This window comes from Manis javanica, chromosome 4 (assembly GCF_040802235.1).
Source record: "Manis javanica isolate MJ-LG chromosome 4, MJ_LKY, whole genome shotgun sequence".
NCBI lineage: Eukaryota > Metazoa > Chordata > Mammalia > Pholidota > Manidae > Manis > Manis javanica.
The window spans coordinates 117447773-117469352 of NC_133159.1; the positions used below are offsets into that span (position 1 = coordinate 117447773).

The 21580-nt window shown below is 35.0% G+C and overlaps 1 protein-coding gene across 14 annotated transcripts in view; it reads right to left on the reverse strand.

Annotated features, from left to right (window-relative positions):
• NCOR1 (nuclear receptor corepressor 1) overlaps positions 1-21580 on the reverse strand; it is a 185883-nt gene that overhangs the window by 88158 nt on the left and 76145 nt on the right. For 9 of the 14 annotated variants that reach the window (XM_037013092.2, XM_037013076.2, XM_037013058.2 and 6 more), the window contains exons 6-15: positions 17698-17811; positions 12794-12850; positions 12192-12244; positions 11836-11862; positions 9685-9751; positions 7156-7328; positions 5733-5823; positions 3868-4046; positions 3138-3192; positions 2375-2476 (exon numbers count right to left, since the gene is read on the reverse strand). In XM_037013092.2, the coding sequence (XP_036868987.2) occupies positions 2375-2476; positions 3138-3192; positions 3868-4046; positions 5733-5823; positions 7156-7328; positions 9685-9751; positions 11836-11862; positions 12192-12244; positions 12794-12850; positions 17698-17811 (918 nt within the window). The remainder of the gene's footprint in view (positions 1-2374; positions 2477-3137; positions 3193-3867; positions 4047-5732; positions 5824-7155; positions 7329-9684; positions 9752-11835; positions 11863-12191; positions 12245-12793; positions 12851-17697; positions 17812-21580) is intronic. The other 5 variants (XM_037013094.2, XM_037013071.2, XM_037013068.2 and 2 more) reach the window with 1 other exon arrangement.

The following is a 21580-nucleotide window of genomic DNA, read 5'->3' on the forward strand; positions in this document are numbered from 1 at the left end:
CACTCTTAGGAATTTACCCTAAGAATGAAGCACCCCTAAGTTTATCGCAGCACTATTTACAGTAGCCAAGAAATGGAAGCAACCTAAATGTCCATCAGTAGATGAGTGGATAAAGAAGATATGGTACATATATACAATGGAATATTATTCAGCCATAAGAAGAAAACAAATCCTACCATTTGCAACAACATGGATGAAGCTAGAGGGTATTATGCTCAGTGAAATAAGCCAGGTGTAAAATGACAAGTGTAAAATGACAAGTATCACATAATATCACTCACTTGTGGAGTATAAGAACAAAGAAAAAACTGAGAGAACAAAACAGCAGCAGACTCACAGAACCCAAGAATGGACAAACAGTTGCCAAAGGGAAAGGGATTTTGGGGAGGATGGGTGTGAAGGGAGGGAGGGATACAGGGGAAAAAGGGGCATTATGATTAGCATGTATAATGTAGTGGGGGGGGACACAGGAAAGGCAGTATAACACAGAGAAGACAAGTAGTGATTCTATAGCATCTTACTATGCTGATGGACAGCAACTGTAATGGGGTATGTGGGGGGGACTTGATAATAGGGGGAGTCTAGTAACCATAATGTTGTTCATGTAATTATACATTAATGATAGCAAAATAAAAAAATAAAAAATAAGTAAAATAAAATAATAAAAATTTGTACCTGACTCTTAAATGTTTCCAAATTAGATGAGCTCTAGCATCTAGCTGAAAACGTTCATTCTGCTTTTTCTCTGGGAAGCTAGGTAAAGGCCCTGGCTCCCTTCGTCTAACAGTGTCTCTTACCTCACTGCGAACAATCAGTTTGCTCCCTTTCACCCAGGAAATCTTTACAAGCTCAATAGTCATCCATCTCTTTGGCTTACAGTTTTAGTCCCTTCTGAGACAAGGATGCTCTTTTCCTCCCTTCTGATCCCCATCAACCCTACCAACAACCCCAATTCTCTGTTTCTTCTCATAAGCAAATCTTACAAACAAGGCTACATTTGTACTGTTGCCACTTCCTTACCTTCCACATCCCCTCAGCTCACTATAATCTCATTTCTAGCCCCCTCAACAATCCACTGAAAATGCATGTTAAGGTCACTGCAGCTTACTCATACCTTAGCAACAATTTACACTGTTGACTTAGGAAACACTCATATACTTTTTTTGACCAAGAAATACTATTTCTGAAGACTATATAATCACACTTTGTGAGTTACTAGTTCTGTAAGAAACAATGACCCAGAAAACACAAAAAGTTATGGCTACACATAATGAGAGTACTATGTCAAATAACCTGTATCTGGTGACCAGGGCAGCCAAAGGAAGAAAGGGAAAGGGTGGTTGTGTGGGAAACCAGCAGAGATTTAATAATGCTAAGTAACAGCTGGCACCTGTCTGAATTCATGCATGCCAATTCCATATTGCCAGTTGTATCAGGGTGTGGAGAGCCACAGGTGATCACATTATCCCAGCAGCCTCACTGCTAAAGCACAGATGAGTTGTGACAGCTGCTGACTGGTTATTTGGGGAGAAAGGTCTTAATGTCCTAAATTGAACTGTGAAAGTATACATTACTGCTCTGTATTAAAAACTATCTTTTTAGTTAGGGAGGGTGGAAGGGGGCAGAGAAGGGGATTAAGGGGAACAGTAATTTGCAAATCACAATATAGGTAGGACACAGGGAAGGCAGGACAGCACGGAGAAGACAAGTAAGGACTCTGGTGTCTTACTACACTGATAGACAGTGACTGCAATGGGGTAGGGGAGGCACTTGATATGATGGGTGGATATTGAAACCACAATGTCATTCATGTGAAATCTTAAGATTAATTATCAATGACACTTTAATTTAAAAAAAAACAAAAACTATCTTTTTAGGTAAAGTGCTTTTTCAGACTTAAACTACCTAAAGTCCAGAAATGAAGTTAATCTGATACAAAATTAGGTACCAGGTATTTCAGTAAATAATCCTCTACTTCAGTTATCATGCTCTATTGCTCTCCATTATGCAACATGTCTGCTCCTCAGACAGAAGGACTGGTAAAGATGGTATATAAAATAAGGTGATATGGGTCTCATATTTAATTGCATTATTATTGTTACCACTGACATTCATGATTCAGATAGCATGGGTATAAAACCTTTCACATTAATTTTATCATACAACAAATTTGAAATACATTAAAAGTAGAAAATATAACACATGAAAAATATATACTTCAAAATAATCTTAACATGTTCATAACTCCCTAATTACTTTAACAGATATGTCAATCTCTAATGTAGACATTATTAAGTACAAGGCTTGTTATAACATTTTTCATCTCCATATTTCCACCAACCCTGAAACATCTCACATATAGAATGAAACACACCTGGTTTCTTCCTCTGCGTTTTCCATAATTCCTTCTTACTAGGGCTTTATAATTCTCATTTTTCTTGGTTAAGTAGTAATATAAAACACAATCAGGAACACTCTATAAGGAAAAAAAAGAATTTTGAAGAACTGATGAAAAAAAATTTTTTAAATCAAGGAACACTTTCAAGGAAAATCTCATATTCGCAAAGTATAAATTGAAGAGAAACACAATGTCTAGCATTTTAAGGCCTACCTAGGCTCTAAAAATATGTATATTATGTCTACTACTTTAACAGACAATTACAGTTGTTAATCCAAATTATGTAAAAGATATCAGGAACCATCAGAAATATCCAAGCACTTTGTTATTAACCAGTAACTAAATTCCCTTTCCTACTGCATATATGTAAATATTTAAAATGTCTCTTAAAACAGTTTGCTCAGAATCACTACATCTAATCTACTGTGAAAAAATTCAGGGAAAATCAAGATTCCAATATTTTAATTAGAAATTTAATGTGGTTTAAAAGGCAATATAATCTATGTGTTTTTAGGGAAGTATCAGGTCATTTTTCATTAACAGTGAAAATTAATCTGTGTTCTGTCTTAGGATTTGTTATAATTGTAAAAATTAACTATAGTAGCCACAGGAGAACCTTTTCTGTATCAAGCCCTTTGTAAAGATCAGTTCTATTTACTTGTGTGCAATAGAGCACAAAAATTTCAAAGCAGCAATCATCACAAACCTATAAACAGTCTCAATGCAAACCATTCTTTACCTTTCTTTCCAAATAGGATGCAATTAGTCCAAAGTTTTTTGGATGCTGGATAAACCTGAGCAAAAAAGCACAACAGACATACACATACAAAATTTTAATGACTTAAAAAGATGGGGGAAAGGCCTGGGGATAGAAATATTATGTGTAGACTGATTCTTAGTGATTCCTAACTGCCACCATGAGGAACCACTGGAGTCTTTTAAAGGCACAGGTCCTGGGCGCCATCCACAAGGAACTGACTGGATTAGTCTGTGGCAGACCACAGAAGTCTGTACTTTTACAAAGCATTCCTAGGTGATTCAGACATTACCCAGAGGGTACCATTCTGAACATGACTCCATAACTCCAGTTCTTATCAAATTACTTATATTCCCACTTATAAACTATGGGAAAATCATATCAAATCTAGTCTCTATTTTCCACAGTATCCATTCAAATAACAAAAAGGGGCTAAATTTTGGGGGAAACAGCTCAATTTGTAAGTAAATGCCAAATACTTTTTACTAACTTATGCAAGCTTTTATTAGAAAATGATTTAAAATTTAAATTACTTGTCCTAAGTAATGACTCTACATCATCTTACTACGCTGACGGACAGTGATTGTAATGGGGTGGGGGTGGGACTTGATAATATGGGTGAATGTTAAAACCACAATATTGCTCATGTGACACCTTCATAAGATTGTACATCAATGAAACCTTAATTTAAATAAATAAAAAAATAAATTACTTGTCCTTAAAGATCTCCTTCTCATGGTCAGTCCAAACATTCATAAACTGCCTATCTTTGTAAACTTTCATAGGGTCCTCCATAAGCCCATTCATGTTAATGAACTTGACCCGTCTTTGTTCTGCATCAAACATCATAGGTGGGATCACAGAGAGCTGTCGCATTTGTTTTTCATTATTCTGCAAAGAAGAAACACAATTTACATAGAATAAAATTTAAAGAGGGCCACAGACCAACTGACCAACTGTCTTAATGTACTAAAAAAACCACATTATGTAATTTACTGACAATAGTGTATTAACATGACATCTAACATATAGTAATTACTCCTGTATCTAATAAATATTCATTGGCTCAATATAGAGGTAGACAGCATATGTATTTTTTTTAATAATCTAGTACTACAAATTGAGAAGAGCTCTTTACTTAAATGCAGCTGATATCTAGAGGACACTAAGTAATCTCAAGTTCATTTAAGTAATGACTTATGAAGCATTTAACTATATCAACATAGTCTCATTTTTAAAAGTTTTAGTATCATTTTAGAGAACAAATGTACAAAGAACAAATCTAGGAAACATGTTGTTTTAGAGAATAATAAAGAAAAATAAGCAAACAGGCACCAGCATCTTAAGGTCATTGATTTTAAATTAACTAAACTTACTTAAGTATTAAATATTTCTTGCTAATCTTACATAATCTTCCCATTGAAAATTTAAGATTATTATCTTAGAATTCAATTAAAACTGTTACATTTATACAAGTATTTTCCCCAAAGTTTAACTTAGTGAGTTTATAAGCACAACTTCCATGAAAAAACTTTTACCAAGACTAAAATAACTGACTCCAATATAAGACTCGGTTTTTTCCTAAAACTTTTCCTTACAGAAGTAGATACTGACTTACAGTCAAGTCCTTACAAAGTCTCTAATTTTAAGAGTTGAACACAAAAGTATGGTTTGGGGCAAACACATTAGCTTGAAATCCCTTCAACTGATACTAGTTCAGGATGTTTACAGATGTCCCCTAATGGAACCAGGCAAAAAGCAAGCAAAGAAATTTAAATGAGTTTTAGTATCATTGCAGGTATTATGACCACAAATTTTGAAATATATAGCAACATAATACTTGCCTTTCTTCATTATTTAAGGGGACCACAACACTCAAATAAGCACAACCTAAAGAACTCAGAGATGAGTTTTTAAAAACTTGCGAAACTCATGGCTTTTAGACTCACTTCAATAGTCTAAACACAGCTAAGAAGACTCAGTGCTAGAAAAGGAAATTTATTCTTATTTGGCACTGAATTATTAGCATCACATCTCTCTCTCCCAAGCTCAGTGACTGTAGAGAGCCCCTTTTGGAGATTTCACCAGCACCTCAGATCTACAAATGAACATACAAACAACTGCAAAACATACTCTTTTGCTATGTTATGGAAATGGCATCACCAGCCCAGTCATGTGACCTGGAAACCAAGGAGCCACCTTCCCTTTCTCTTCTTTTCATCCCCTCCCATCTGTTTTGCCCTGTCCGTTCTGCCTTCTATTCATCTCTCCTATCAGTCCACTCCCATAGATCCCTGTCCCTACTGCCCTGACTCAGATCCTTATTTCTATCAAAACAGCTTCCTCACCTCTTTCTAAAGGCCTCCCTGCTGCCAAAGCCATCTTTGTAAAACGCCAGTATGATTAGGTGCTTAGCCTGTTTCAGTGCTTCAGTGACTGACCACAGTCTTTGGAATAGTTCAAAAACTCCATAAATGTTCACTCATTGATATATAAGTAAACCTCTAGTTCCTGGGGTAACAGGCTAAAATGCCTGATTAATGAAATAACTTGAATTATATCAATTAATTTTCTTACCTCCTGCTCAGAGAGCCCATCAATAATTTCAGAAATTTCATGTTCACTCCTAGCAATGGTGGCTGAAAGACCAGCTCCTCTCTGCCCAACTCTAAATATGAGGGATAAATTATAAATATATTTAAAAGCCTTTTATAAAGAAGACATAACAGTTAAACTAATTTTATATAGACTTTTCTTCTAAATGAGAGTTTTTTAAACAACTAGGGAGTCAAAGCAGAAACCTAAAATACTATTAACTACTTTTAAGTAATGTTTGAATATTTACAATACCAAAATACAGAAGCAACCTAAGTGTCCATAATAGATGAATGGATAAGAATATGTGATACATATCTACACTAGAACACTATTCAGCCATAAAAAAGAATGAAATCTTGCCATTTGTGACAACATGGGATGGACTTAGAAATTATTATGCTAAGTGAAATAAGTTAGAGAAAGACAAATACCGTATGATTTCACTTATGGGTGGAATCTAAAAAACTTAACAAATGAAACAAACAAAACAGAAACAGACTCATAAACACAGAGAACAGACGAGTGGTTGCCATGCTGGGGGAAAATAGGTGAATGGAAAAAATTCGTGGGAATGTTTGATATCTCAATCTGGGTGATGGTAACATATGTACACATCAAAATTCATCAAGCTGTACACTAACATTTGTGCATTTATTGTATGTACCTCAATAAAAAAATGCTTGAGTCATCTATAAAATTAATAATGATTTAAATTGAGATTAAGAGATAGGGTTACATAACCAAGTTTAAACAACAGAACTGTTTAGGGGAAAATTCCAGAAAGCCAGTTATTGGTGCCATTTCCATATCAAATAGTTCTTTTTCTGCCTTCCAGAGAACAGGATGGCAGACTTAGAATAACACATCAAATATTTTTAAAAGGAGAGAAAAAAATACAACCATCATCCCTCACAAAAATTTAATCATGATTAAAGGGGCTTACACAATTCTTACATGAGACAGTAGAGAAAACCAAAGCTTTCATCTTTGTAAAACACTTGTTCTCCAAAAGTAAAAACAAATCAGAAACTATCTACCAACATCAAAGAACTGCTTAATTAGCAATCAATTTAACACACTCTGATGACATCAGTAAGTAATGAAGGACTAAGATATTCCACTCATTATTAACTGTCATTTCCAAAAAGGTATTTTCAAGAACCAAAGAATTCATTTCAAAATATCCACTTAAACTTAGACTCAACAGCGTGATTAAATATAAAAAATTAGTATTAAATTCACCAAGACATAATCTTTGCTAGTTGATAATGTTTTATATATTCAAAATAAAAGTTCTTATGAACTGTCTTAATAATCAGATTCAGTTAATAATAAATATTGTGAAGAGCCAAAAGGGTGACTAAAAGGAAACAGCATTGCTATTAAATATCAAACTACTTACCGTTGAAATCTTTCTTGCTGTTCTCTTTGTTTTCGAATTTCTGGAAACTGCTTTTCATAGTACTCCCTTGTTTTGCTTTCTTTAGCTTTCCTCCGAGGATTATTTTCTATTCTGTCCACTTTTTTCTCCCATGCCTCCATGAGCTGATCATAACGTTGGCAGATTTTTTGTTCCTATTAAATACCCGTAGCAAATTAATAATTAAACTAAACTCAGTGATTCTGACAAACCTAATACTTTAAAGTAAATGCTACTCATTAAGGCTACGTCAGAAGAAGCACAGTTGGCCTATGACTCAATTGTGAATGAAATGCTGTCCTTGATCTGAAAGAGGAGAGAGAAAGACAGCTCTGTTTTCCTATGAAAGATCAATATATAGAACATATTTGAGCTGGAATTTTTAGTTCACATTTAAGACTACAAATTAATAAACTAATTGATGAGCTACTACTAGTAGTTAACCAGCTACTTTTACTATTTTTCTGATAACAATGCACGGAAAATGTAGAAAATTAAAAACAGAAACGTGAATAATCCCAAACACCCAAAGGCAACCATATTTTGTTGTTATCCTTCCAATCTGTCAGAGAAAACACTCATACTTGTGGAAGCTTTCTTGCAGTGTTTTGTTATTATAAACAATGCTATCTCACAAACATTTTTGACAGTCGGGAAAGGACTGAAATTGGTTGTACTTTATGATAAAAAGAAATCTGGTGAACTCCATGAAATCAAGAACTAATGCTTTTAGAGAAATGAGTAATACATGATCTCATTTTTTAAAAGAAGAAAAAAGAACCCTCCACTATGAGCACGGAACTGTGTGTATGTCTGATGACACACAGAAAAAGGTATGGAAGGACCCATAAAACCTAACTGCTAACACTGGTCATCCCAAGAAAGTGGCACTAAAGAGAGTATTATTACCTTCCTCACACTCCGTACACCTCCCACCCCGACTTTCAATCTTCAACTCCTGTATGTCTTTTGAACCCTTCACTTTTTGTCCATCTTTACTGTTATCCTCCTTAGTCCAGGCCAACATCATACCTCATCTAAATTAAAGTAATAGCCTCCTAAAGGTCTCCCATGCATTAATGGTACAGCCAAATGCAAATTCTTAAAATACAAACCTGAACATTTTACTTCTTCAATTCAAAGACCTAAATGATGCCCTCAGGATCTAATCCAAAGTCTCCCAGGGCTGTGTACAACCTGGCCCTGGCTTCCCTCAGCGGACTCATTTCTTACCACACTCGCAGCTCAGGCTAAGCCCGATCTCTTGAACCTACAACATTCCTTCCACCTTTTAGACCTTCACTTAAGCTGCTCCTTCTGCTTGTTCAAGTTTCCAGAGTACTGGTTTTCCTGTGAAAGTTCCCTTCCTGATTCCTATATGCATTAGCTGTCCCTCTTATTTGCTCTTTACCACATGGTATGATCATAATACTCTAATTGCCTGCTGACTTGTCTGCCCCTAGTTACCCTTATGCTCCCTAAGGGCTGAAACCATATGGTTCTCCTGCTCACCTTTGCAGAATAATACATAGGATAGAGTAAACAGTCAATAAATATTTGTTATTAAACAAATTAGCAAACATATAAACTTTATAACTACTTTGTGGAGTATGAAAAAATGAAGTCTGTGCTTCTGTGTTTCTATCACCAGATAGCAAATTCAGCAATTACCACAATTACAAAAAAATTATGATAGGAAAAGAATAATTTAATATTTGTATGTTTTGGGCACACAAAAAAAACAAACTTAAGACCAGTGATTTAAATTCAAGACCAATATCTAAAGGACTGGACTGGCAAACATCAGAAGTTACACACCAAATAGAAGCTGGTGACTGCTGGACTTTACAATTCATTAAACTGCCAAGTCTTAAATACAAGGTACAAAGTTCATTTCTGAAGTGAAATAAATAGCATCATTCATTTATTAAACAAGTGAATTTAAATGAATCAAGTTTGTCTAAAATTAGTATAAACATATTATGAAAAAAGGAATACTGGCATTATATTTTCTGTAACTTAATTTCCATGAAGATTATAACCACAAAACTTTTGAATTGCAAGTCATATACTAAATACAAAAAACTATTTGAATTTTAAAAAGCTTAACTTTAGCTGACCCAGTTTCTAAGAAAGAACAATAATGTCTAATCAGCATGACCATAACTTACCCACACCTGTTTGAAGGTTAAGAGACTAAATGTATATCATACTATCTCTTTCATAAGTTGTTTAAGTACTCACCATTTTTTTTATTTTGGCTAGATGAAAAGGTTAAACACAGATGACCAAAGAAATTAATTTGATAATGATATTAAATATGAACTATGATATCAAAATGTTGCTAAAATAAGATTTATATTTAAGTCAAATCTATAGTTATTTCCTAAATCAGCACCTTTTCTCAAATATAATCAAGAATTAGTCTCATCAATAATGGGAAAGCAAATGTCTAAATGAACACAAATGGGAAAGTTATACAAATTTCAGTTAACAAGGATAGGACCTCACCCTTTGTTTTCTTGCATGATTTCTTCTTTTAAAAAATAAAATGAGTTTTTTCCTCATCACCTGGTTTCTAGAAGAGAAAAATATGGTTGTATGACATTAAGAAAAAGCACAATTTAGTAATGCATTCACTTTTTTTCAGAGACACTGAAAAACAAAGATCACTTAAGAATATATGGTGCAATCAGTTAATTATTTTTTTTCACCCTGCAAAATAAGACTTTTTCAAGAATTAGAACTGACTAAAATTCCTCCAGTTCTACAGCAAGATTTTATATAAATAGTTCATTTTCAATTATTACATCTAATTATAAGGCAAATACCTTTTTCTTTTCAAGCTATAATTACAGTTACCAGTTCTTAAGAACTCTGGTAATATAAATATCTTCGTACACTCTTGGAGGAGGGGAGGAAGAGAAGGAAAAGCTTTTAAAATTACCTCCCAAACTCAAGTATGGTGCTGACCTCCCTTCTATGAATGTATACCAACACAGAAAGAGGTGACTTCTGCTTTAAACAGAAGATTTTCTTTGGTCACTGAAATGACACAATCCACTCTAAGAAGTAATGGAGGGCAACGTGATAAGACAGGAAGACTTCTCTTATATCTTAATATAACAGTTTCACTTTTAAATTTGAAGCATTGTGACCTTCAAAAACAATGACATGCAGGTTCAAATATAAATATTTATACCCCACCTACTTCCAGAAATGATTTCAAGCGGATTATTCAAATATAAATACAAAGCCAAGGCAAGTAGAAGTAATTTTTTGGATTATCTGCCACTCAGGACTAACAGTGACACTGGCTCCACTCAAATAAGCATGGACAATCAGGAGCTGGCTATATGGAAAAGTAGCCAAGAGATGAAAAGAATTATTAAAAGGTATATTTGCTATTTCATACAAAGCAAATGACGGTGATGAAAGAACAGCTACTGAATGATTCATATGGATGCATGCAGCTGAGTAAATGGTATTTCACAAGGTGACACACAGTGGAAGCATTCCCATATATTCAGTTTGCTCTAATTGTAATTATGTGCTACTCAAAAGCAAATTACAATCATTAAGTATAATTTAAAATGTTTCCTAGAGTTAAATGAAGAAGTCAGCCAGTAAATAACCCATCTTAGAACAGTGTGCTAAGCATTGTAGCAGGCAAGATAACATGAAATAAATTAGACAGAGCTGCTCTCCAGCTACTGCTGGGAAAAACAGACCACAAATATAACACTGAAGCTTTGTTTAAAAAAAAAAGAAAAGAAATAATTTTTTAAAAAAGAAGAAAATCATTAAAAGCAGCCAACTAGATTTTACCTACTATTCTCCTTTTAAAAAATATTACAACAGCTAAACAGTTCCAAAATAAGTTTTATTTCATATGAGTTTTGCCTAACCTATTTCTAAGGGTTGTCAAGACCACAGTAGCATCTCACACAGAAATTCTATGTATATGACTCTTATAATGAACCACTTTAACTTAACAAAAGTTAAAATTTTCAAATTTCAATTTTTTCATGCATACTACCATGCAAATTATATTTGCCACCAGTTCTGCAAAGTAGTCAACTATTGCATACTATCAGTAAGAAATTTTTTTAAAGAAAAAATATATAAATATAAATAGCAATGTATTCATTAGTAACTCTACTTGTACTAGTAAATAATCTTCTGATTATACTTAAGAAAACATATAAAGTAGAAATATCACATTTTTGTTACAAACTAAATAAATAATCCACCTAAAATTCTCTTAATGTATAATTTAAAAAAATAAGAGACCTATCTAGCTTCCTCGCTTTCTTCAATCAGATCAAGAAATCAGGTTTTCTTTTCACTTATTTTCTTATTCCAAAATCTGCATCCATAAAGGCCTGGTATCTAGGATGAGCGAGGCTAAGCAAACTATATTGTGGAGCAGTCTCCTCACCCAGGTGAGGTGACTGAGCGCTTCCAAGGCACCAGGACATTAAATGGCAGAAGGGTCTACAAATACCGTCATTAGCAAGAGTCATGGAAGGGATTTCCCTAGAATAGGATTTTGAATAATGATAAAATGATCCGTGGCACTTCTACTTTGCAATGGCAGATGTGGCTTGGTGGGGGACGGTGTCATCACTAGTCTTAAATGAAAAAGCTTCATTATCTTACTTCATCATGCGCCTTGCAGGTACTCCACTGAAAAAAAGACAAAACAGGAGGCAAAAAATTCAAGCCTCAAGGTAAGCCATTTCAATTTTAAGTATCCACCTTTTTTACTAGCAGATTATAAAACCAGCTAGTTTTATGCAATAATTTATTTCATTTTTTGGCCTCGGAAACTCAAAGCTGTCACCCCAACCCCCAAGAAGCCAGAGGAAGATAACATATAGTAAAACGACAGCAAATTACACAAATCTAAAACACACCTACACTATATTACAATAATGTCAGCAGAAAATGTAAAATGATCTCTTTATAGAATATGTGGTTTTAACTGAAGAACTCCAATGATGATAAATACTTACGTCTTGATGTTCTCATGGTACACTTTGGTATCTGATGGCTGGTTATAGAGTGGCTATAAAACAAATCAAATATTTATATATAAAATGTTATGCATGTCTATGAAAAGACAATTTCTATTTTAATGTAAGCCTAAGTAAAGTACGAACGGATCTACACAATACATGCCCTATCTCCAGGCTTTTGGGTTCCCCAAGTAAATCTGTCTACCACATCCTAATAATGCTACTCCTTTTTATAAGAAAATTTAGAAGTCCACTGTACCCCATACTACTGAATACATTCATTCACAGATTTTTAATTTAAGGCAAATGAAGATTAAGTACTGCCATCACCCTAATAGTATGATTCAAAGAGCTTTCTATTTCTGTTCTTACATCTTCCTCCTTCTACCCAGAGTGATTAAATGGCTGCTCAGGCAAAAACATGTTCGGGATAATGCTTTTGCACAGGTAACCAAGTTCATGCACTATTATTTTAAACTTTATCATTACCTAGCTACAACCCTCTCACCCCAAAGTAAACAGATTGTATTCCATTTTACCCCAAGAAAAACTACTACTAAAAGAAGCACTAAGAATGAAAAAAGAAATTTCTTACTTACCAACTCAACTTTTGGGCCAAGTCCTTCAAATATTTTATGAGCTTCTTCTGCTTTTTTCTACAGATAAAGATATTAATATATTGTGCAATTAAGAATTACATACTCTAAGTATCTAAGTACAAAATCACTACCAATTTAATACTATTTACCTAGAGACTAAACTTGAGTTGACCTTATCCTTATTTCCAAATATTCTTCTTTCATATGATAGGCTGAAATACTAATTTCATTTTCATAGCCTCCTCACCACATTCAAAGTTTAACATACAGAGCGAAAGCAATACCTAAGGAATTAAGTTCTTAAAGTAAACAGACATCAAGATTCTAGGAAGAGGGAACACAGATTCACTATTAGAAAGAATCCCTCAAACCTTCCAAGTACTTTAACTCACAGAGTCTCCAATGAAAATTTTAAAACATAAACTACCATAAAGTTGTCAAACTTAACTGTGGTAAGCCAAATCAATCCCTTTGAAGAAAAGCTTATAATGAGTTTACTTTCTAATTACAAGAAAACCTTAGTAATAACTAAATAAATATAACAACTAGTTTGAATTACCCAAAAGTGCTCAGCAGCAAATAAATGCTGAATTATATATTCTTTACATGCCATTTTCAAAAAGTAAAATAATGTAGACCAAATGCTAACAGAAATCTTCCTTTAACAGACATATGAAATACAATATTTGATAACTAACTGGAATTACATGACTAGCAAATGTGTCAGCTGTTCTCAAATCTCTCTGTTGTTCCCAACACACTTTTCATTAGTAGACTCACTGCCTGCTGCAGAGACTCCCACCTCAATGCATTTGTGGCCAGGAAATTCTCCAGAGCTTCTGATGTGACACTCAAATGGGAGTGGATATCAATCAGTATTTCCCAATTGTCTAAAGAAAGGCTTCCCCTTAAAAAAAAATTTCTCCTTTTCATCTCATTTACCAATAAAAATCAATCAAATATTTATTTAGTATATAATATGTGGAAAGAACTGTTTAACTAGCGTAAGAAGCACAAAACAGTGCAATGTACTTTCCAAACTCCAAGAAACTTAAAATGTTATTAAGATGAGAAATAAATGTATCAAAAAGTTTCAAATACAAAACTGTAAAATATTTAATTTACATAGCAAATCCTATTTCTATAAATAGTTTTAAGGCAGTATCTGTCAATGTTTGTATTATTAACCTTTGGGGCCATGTATGTCTTTGTTGTGGGGGCTGTCCAATGCACTGTAGGGTGCCTAGCAATATGCCTGGCCTCTACCCACTAGATGCAGTAGCAGTCTACCCCTCCTCTGTTATGACAATTTTAAACATCTCCAAGTTGAGAACTGTTTTAAGGTAACTAGTCATCTCAGGAAACCAAAATGTGATTTTTGAAAATTCAAATTTATTAGCTTTAGGCATACATTAAATATCATTGTCACAGACTATAAATCTGGAAACATCTAGCACCTGTGACTAACTCTCTGTAGACCAAACATTTACCAGTTTTTAAATTTGCTTTCTCATGGCACTCTGTATTACAGTGTCTACCAATAATGGGCATCCTAAGTGGAACTGCACAAAAATACTGAGAGACAAAGGAGCAAAGTTATATTATGGCAAATATTTACTAGTATCCTATTACATAAAAGCACTAACCTTTAAGGGTCAATTTTAAACGCTGGTATTTTAAGATGTTTGCAGACCCCAAGATTTAAGTTTTGCAAAATTTTATTAAGTATTCTACTTCACTCTTGCTTAATTCTAAGAACAGATTAGCCTATCAGTGGCTTGGCAGATAAATTTGAATTTAAAACCCTAACATTTCGATATTACAATTTTTATTCTAAGTCTATAGATAAAAATAATTCCTCAAACATATGTTGAAAATGTTGTATATGCCAGGCACTTGCTAGACACTAAGAAAACAATAAGACAGCCCTTCCTGGAATAAGAGGAGAAGGGGTCTTGAAAGGTTTCAGAGAGAAAGTGCACTCGACAGACAAGAAAGACAAGATACTAGAATGCCTGAAGGAAGGGGTAACATCAAGGGATAAAGATACTAACCACTCTAAGAGAATATTCAAACTTGTTATTTAGTAGGGTATCATTAAGAAAGGAGTATTGAGCCAAGGGCCAAACAGGCAGGCATGTAATAAGCACTGATAAAAATGTTGGACTACTCTGCAGAAAGTGGAAAATCATCAAAAGGTTTTACCTGGAGAAATCATGTAAGACTACTCAAATACAAAGGACAGGTTAGAAAGAAAAGAGACTGAAAGAAACTTAAGGATCTCATGAGAGATGAGAGCTCAAATTAAGCTATTGTCAATGGAGGGAGAGAGAAGCAAATGACACATATTTAGGAGGTAGGACTGATGCTCTTCAAGGATTAACTCCATCTACAGAATGGCAAATAGAAATAGGCAATTCCTAGGACAATGACCTAGGCAGCCAGAGGTTGTTGGCACTACGTACACTCTCTACTGTTAAACCTAACTATCTTCTGGTGTCGCATTAACCTACAAATCATTCAATCAAAATATAAACAAGATGTTTTTGAAAACTATATTCCACACACTCACTTTTCTACAAGAACTTAGAGCATTTACACATATTTTTGAAATCTACAACTAGGAAGCATAACAGCAAACTGAAGTTTTAAAAATCATCCAGGAGATGAGTCTGTTTAGAGACTAAATCTTAGTCTGAAGTTTAAATATGACACAAGACAAGTTTTCTCCAGGAAGCTAACTTAAAACTTAACAGTCACTTCTGGGTAGGTTTATTCCTCCCGTTAAGTTTCTACATAAAAGAAAACTACCTTCTACCAGATGATGGCCCCTATCTCTTAAGTCACATTTGGCTTAATTCCCAAACACTGGAGACTGATGCCAAACACGGAACAAGATACTCCTGTCATCGCCCAGCTCTCCTTGTCCATGGCATCCAACAGATAAGGTCATTCATGACAGAAAGCAAACAAGGCATCCCCACAAGGCAGAAGAGGCCTTGAGGAATGATCAGTAAGCAGGCCTGTGCTCCAGTCCTGCTGTGCTCCCATCACTGCCCCTCCGGGAAGCTTCACTACAATTCAACAAATGCACAAGCACCAAGAGGCCTAGCAGCAGGTATACAAAGAGCATGTTTTGTTAAAGATGACTTCTACAGTTACCATGAGCTAAATATAACCCTCAGTGTAGGTCTAATATTAAGACAGATTTCAAGTATGCCTGTTCTAGTCTTCACAGAACACACAACAAACTGAATGTGTAAATGCTAACATACAAAAAGGACATCTGATAGGAGTTTTTCAGTTTTGTTGATGGGCATCAAGAAACATCTACTCCATTAATTAATGAAAACATACATAAACAAAAAATTCTCCACCAGATCTTGTTCAACAGGTTTCAGTCCTCACATCCTAATCAAGCAACCACAGGATTCACTGATATTGGAACTGTTTATTAGGCCTGTAAGATAAAGCTAATAAGTTCAATCAATTAAGATATATATCACTGAACTCAGTCGATTTGAAAATTAACCTATATTAAGAAAGTGAACATTTTATTCATCCCTGAGTTCACAAACTATGAAGCCTATTAGGCCATATAAATGTTTTATTATTCTTGAGTATTTTATAGACTATTTTTTAAAGGCAGATTTTATAAAAACTCCATGTACCTGGCTTCTCTTAAACATTGGCCACATCCCTGCATGACCACAGAGCCACTGCCCCTCACGCATGGCACGAGATGGTCCTCATCACCTGCTTCCTGCCCTCCATCCTCACTGAATCCATCTTTACATAGACTGTTCTGTCCATTCAATCAATTGGGATAATTTTGAACCCAGCCAAGAAAACAGTGCTAATTTCCCATATTTGTATCTGCCCTATTATCTTAATTAAGCATTGTATGGCTTTCAGTTATCTATTTGCACACATCCAGGATCTTCCTACAAATGTTTACGGAATGACTAATTCACCTTTTCTTTAGGATATGGGCTATTATAATAAAGTTCTAGGCTGCCTGTGCAGGATGTACTGACTCTGATTACTCTATTCTCTACAAAGCAAATAACTTGAAACAACAATGCCAACTTCTACCTTAATAATCAGCTTAAGCTGAGAAGCCTATATTCTCCCATAGTACTTAAAGAATATCATTCTTTTTGGACTAGGTACACTCCTGAAAGTCCAGTGTTATGGAGCTCTGTTGCAAAGTGTTCTTTATATTAAGGTGAAACCAGTTTCCCCTTAACAGCTAGTTCCTGAGCTGGATCCCAGCCAAAAACTAACTCTGACATCACAAAATTATTCAGAGTTGAGGTGTGGCTTTCCTAAATCCATGGAACACTTTGAAATGTAAGTATGAAAGAATAAATTGTTTTAAAAAACCTAAAAAAAGCAAAGTCTACCTAAAGGTCAATGGCCTCACATTTTATAACTTAGATTCAAACCACCGCCCAGCCTACAATTCTGAAGCTGATAAACCAAGTCATCTCCACATTTAATGACCCATCTCTACTAGAAAGGTATCAGTGCTTGCCATTAAGTACCCTTTATAAAGTAAAACTACAGAATGGCTCTTTTGCATTATGTACTACAAACTTACTTGCCAGTATTTATGTAACGGTAGAGAGACTCAGCCATAGAATTCTACTCTAATTAAATATTTATACAATGTAACATAAAAACAAAATACTAAATAATTTATGACACAACTGTCAACTTATCTTCAACCTCTAAGGAAAAAATACCAAGCTTCAATCAATCAAAGTTGAAGGATATTAAACATCATTAACAGAAATCTGGTTTTAATACAATTAACATTAACACAGAACACCAAGATAACTAGAAAAGGCACAGCCAGGTGGTTTTAAAGGCCTGTGCCATCAGAAATATAATGAGCTTACCCGATTCTCATCATAAATAATTTGGACTATACTGCGGTGTTTCTGTTCCACAGGAGGAGGGGACACAGGCTTCTCAGGCTCAGGAGGTTTAGCTGCTTCTTCTTCAAGCTGTTGCTAAGAGATCCAGAAAAGAAGAATAAGGCATCTGTGGCATGTCGCCCACAATGGTAGTTAATCACCAAAGATAACACGTGCTTTGCTGATTCTGCTGGGTAACTGCTTCATCCACTAGGATCTAATGGGCTGAGGGTTCTAACAAATACAATCAGATATATTTCAACTAATAACAACATAAATCATCATTAGATAAATCTTTTTACATGTAGATTCTTATCAATTTAAAGCAAAATAGTAAGAGAAACTAAACATGAAGGTACCTTACGTACCTCTATCACAACCACCTTTTGTGGCACAGGAAAAACTTTTATGTTATAGATATACAGTATGTCTGGCAGGGAGAGTATGACAACAGCGTTTAAGGGTTAATCTAACTCAACACAGCACCATATCTCCCCACCTTTTATACTTTGTAGTCAAGAAGCACTGGCAAAACCACAAAAGTATGGACTGCTATTTTGTGCAATTACAAAGCAGAAAGCTATCTGAATTACTCTGCCTAGGTCTGAGCCTTAGCCTAGCACACAAGTGGTATGATCCTAGAACTCTTTCTAGGTCCTTACCTCAATCCCCAGTATTTATATAAACCACTCATATGTAAATTTGGGGTATTCATCTTAGCTATCACATAATTTTTTGAGAGGATTAAATGATTCAGTCTATGTAAAGCACATTACAACAATAACTGTTCAATAAATATTACCTACAATTATTACTGAAGCAGGAACTTTGGTTCACTGCTTTTTTTCCCAGCACCTAAACCAATGCCTGATAACCTAGTGAATGCTAAACAAAAAGCTGCATAATGTAGTATAAGTTCACCATCTAAGATGATAAAAATGACATTAGCTAAACATGTTCAGCCTACTGAAGAGCTAGAGGAAAGAATTATTTGTACTAAGTAAGACTGATAGTCAAGGCTCCTATTCATGTAAGTCAGACACACCCAAATGAAAGGATAAAAATCCTCTGAGAAACTTTGAGAGCCATTTCCACTTGGAATGGAAAGTACTATTGTAGTCTGCTATCTGTATAAGCAAAAGATAGGTATTTGGAGTTGTGGGATCATTTTTATAGGAATGAATTCTTTAACCATACTCTTTCTTTTCTTTGCTCACTGGGCTTATCTGTAAATCCCTGTTAAATAGCAGTAGAGAAAGGAAAAAACAAGCTTCCAGAAATCCTTTTGTTCTTAGTACTTAAGTAGCCCCAAGACAAAACCACTGAACAGAAAAGCTAAAAACAAACAAAACTACAAACTTCCCTATTTGCTCTTTTACATTAACTTTACAATAATCTTGCCAAATTTAAAAATAAAATTTAGTTGGAATTTTTACTGAAATTTTATACATAGAAAACATATGAACTAACATAAACTAAGCACACATTATAATGTGTTTCTATCCAGCTATAGTATATTCCTTTATTTACTCAAATAGTCTTTTAATTCAGTAAAATTTGCAGCTCTGTATATCTCATACAACATATTTCATTATTTTTAATTATTATACTGGGTTACATGGTATTGAGCATTTACTATGTACCACGTGTTATGCAATAATTCACTCTCTCAACTGATACAGTAGTCATATTTTACTTAGCAATATTATTACCATTTTATAAGTAAAGAAACTCAAGAAAAGATAAGAATCAGACTCACTAAGACTTAAAAGAATTCTCAGGCACATCATATATTTAACATGATTCAATAAATAAAAAAGGGCTCAAAACATTAAGAAGAAAAAGCAAGGGAACATATTTTAAATGATCAACCAGATTTTTTAAATGAGCCAAATAGAAATTCCAGCAATAAAAATATTAAAAATTACTGAAATTGAAGATCTATTTGACAACAGATGAAATGTAACTGAAAAGAGAAATTCAAACTCAAAGACAGAAATGAAGAAACTGCCCACAATGAAGTCTAAAAAAGCAAAAACTGGGAAAGCAATTAAAAGACATGGAAGACAAGAGTGGTAATATGTTATATCTAACAGGAAAACCAGAAGGAAATAAAAATAAGCTATAGGAAAGGTTTTGTAAAAAATACAAAGCGGTGAAAGAGAAATACCAAATGATTTCACTCATCTGAGGAGTATAAGAACAAAGGAAAAACTGAAGGAACAAAACAGCAGCGGAATTACAGAACCCAAAAATGGACTAACAGGTACCAAAGGGAAAGGAACTGGGGAGGATGGGCGGGCAGGGAGGGATAAGGGAGGTGAAGAAGAAGGGGGGTATTAAGATTAGCATGCATGGGGGGCGGAGGGAGAAAGGGGAGGGAGGGCTATACAACACAGAGAGGACAAGTAGTGATTCTACAACATTCTGCTATGTTGATGGACAGTAACTGTAATGTGGTTTTTAGGGGGGACCTGATATAGGGGAGAGCATAGTAAACATAGTATTCTTCATGTAAGTGTAGATTAAAGATTAAAAAAAAAAAGAAAGAAAGAAAGAAAAGGGGGATTACTCCTTGATACGATAAAACTATTGGTAAATCAAAGATCAACGTATGCTTTAAATATCCTTAATGTTGATCACTTAAAGGGTGTCAGATGATCAGCTATGGAGGTACTCTTTTCTGATAATATGCCTTTCTCTTAATTAAAAAAAAAAAAAAAGCAGTTCCTGTGTGCTGACCTCCAATGAGTTCTACACAGTGGTATAGAGGGCAGGTCAAAGTGTGGGCAAAGGGTCTGTTTGTTTCTATCCAGAAGATTAAGGCCTAGCTTGGCTACCCAGATACGATATGAGGAGGAGCTTCCGGCATCAGCACCCTCTGGAGGACTCGTGCCAGGGGATGATCATCAAAAAGCCTCCACAGGGATCCGGGCGGTGCAGCGGTTGTGGCTGCGTCCACCCCACCATTTCCTGGACTTGCCATTGGAATGAGGAGGGAGATGTCTAGGCTGGCATGTGCATACAGTGAGACAACGAATTTGACTGGATCTGTACTGCTGGAACTCAACCAGGAGTTGGGAGGGGTGCAAGTTGTAGCACTCCAAAATCTGACGACTATACACTATCTACGGTTAAAAGAACATATAGGATGTGAACAGATCCCAGAAATGGGCTGCTTAATTTGTCTGATTTCTCTCAGACTGTTCAAGTACAATTGGACAATATCCATCATATCATAGACAAATTTTCACAAATGCCTAGGGTGCCTAAATGGTTTTTTTGGCTTCACTGGAGATGGATGGTAATTATAGATTTGCTTTGTTTATGTCACCGTATTCCTACTATGTTAATATGTGTGCGCAATTTAGTTAGTAGTTTAAAACCTATACATGCTTAAGGTACTCTACAAGAAGATATGTCAAAGAAATAATCAATCCTCCCATGTTTTCTTCCATATGCTACCTCTATAGCTTTTCTTCGTCCTTCCTAATTACAACCCTTAAATAGAATTCATGCCTCATATCAAATTTACCAAGTATAATAATTCCTCCAGGTGGTAAAGATACCTCGAGACAAGTGCTGGGCATAGAAGCCACAGGGCATAAATCTGCAAAGAAGTAAAAAGCTAACCTTTGCAAACAATATGGCTTTTCTCTCACTTACCAACTTTACATTTCCCTGTATGGCCCTGGAAGATGACTGGTTAGCCAGAGACGGGTAAGATTCCTCAAGTGAGGAACAACCTAAGACAGGCACAGTCGCAGGGGGGCCATCAGGTGAGAAATTGGGGATCAACAGAGGTGAGGCTCAGAACCTCACCCCCCCTGCTTTGAGAGAAATCTTCTGCATCCGTGGACGTTTT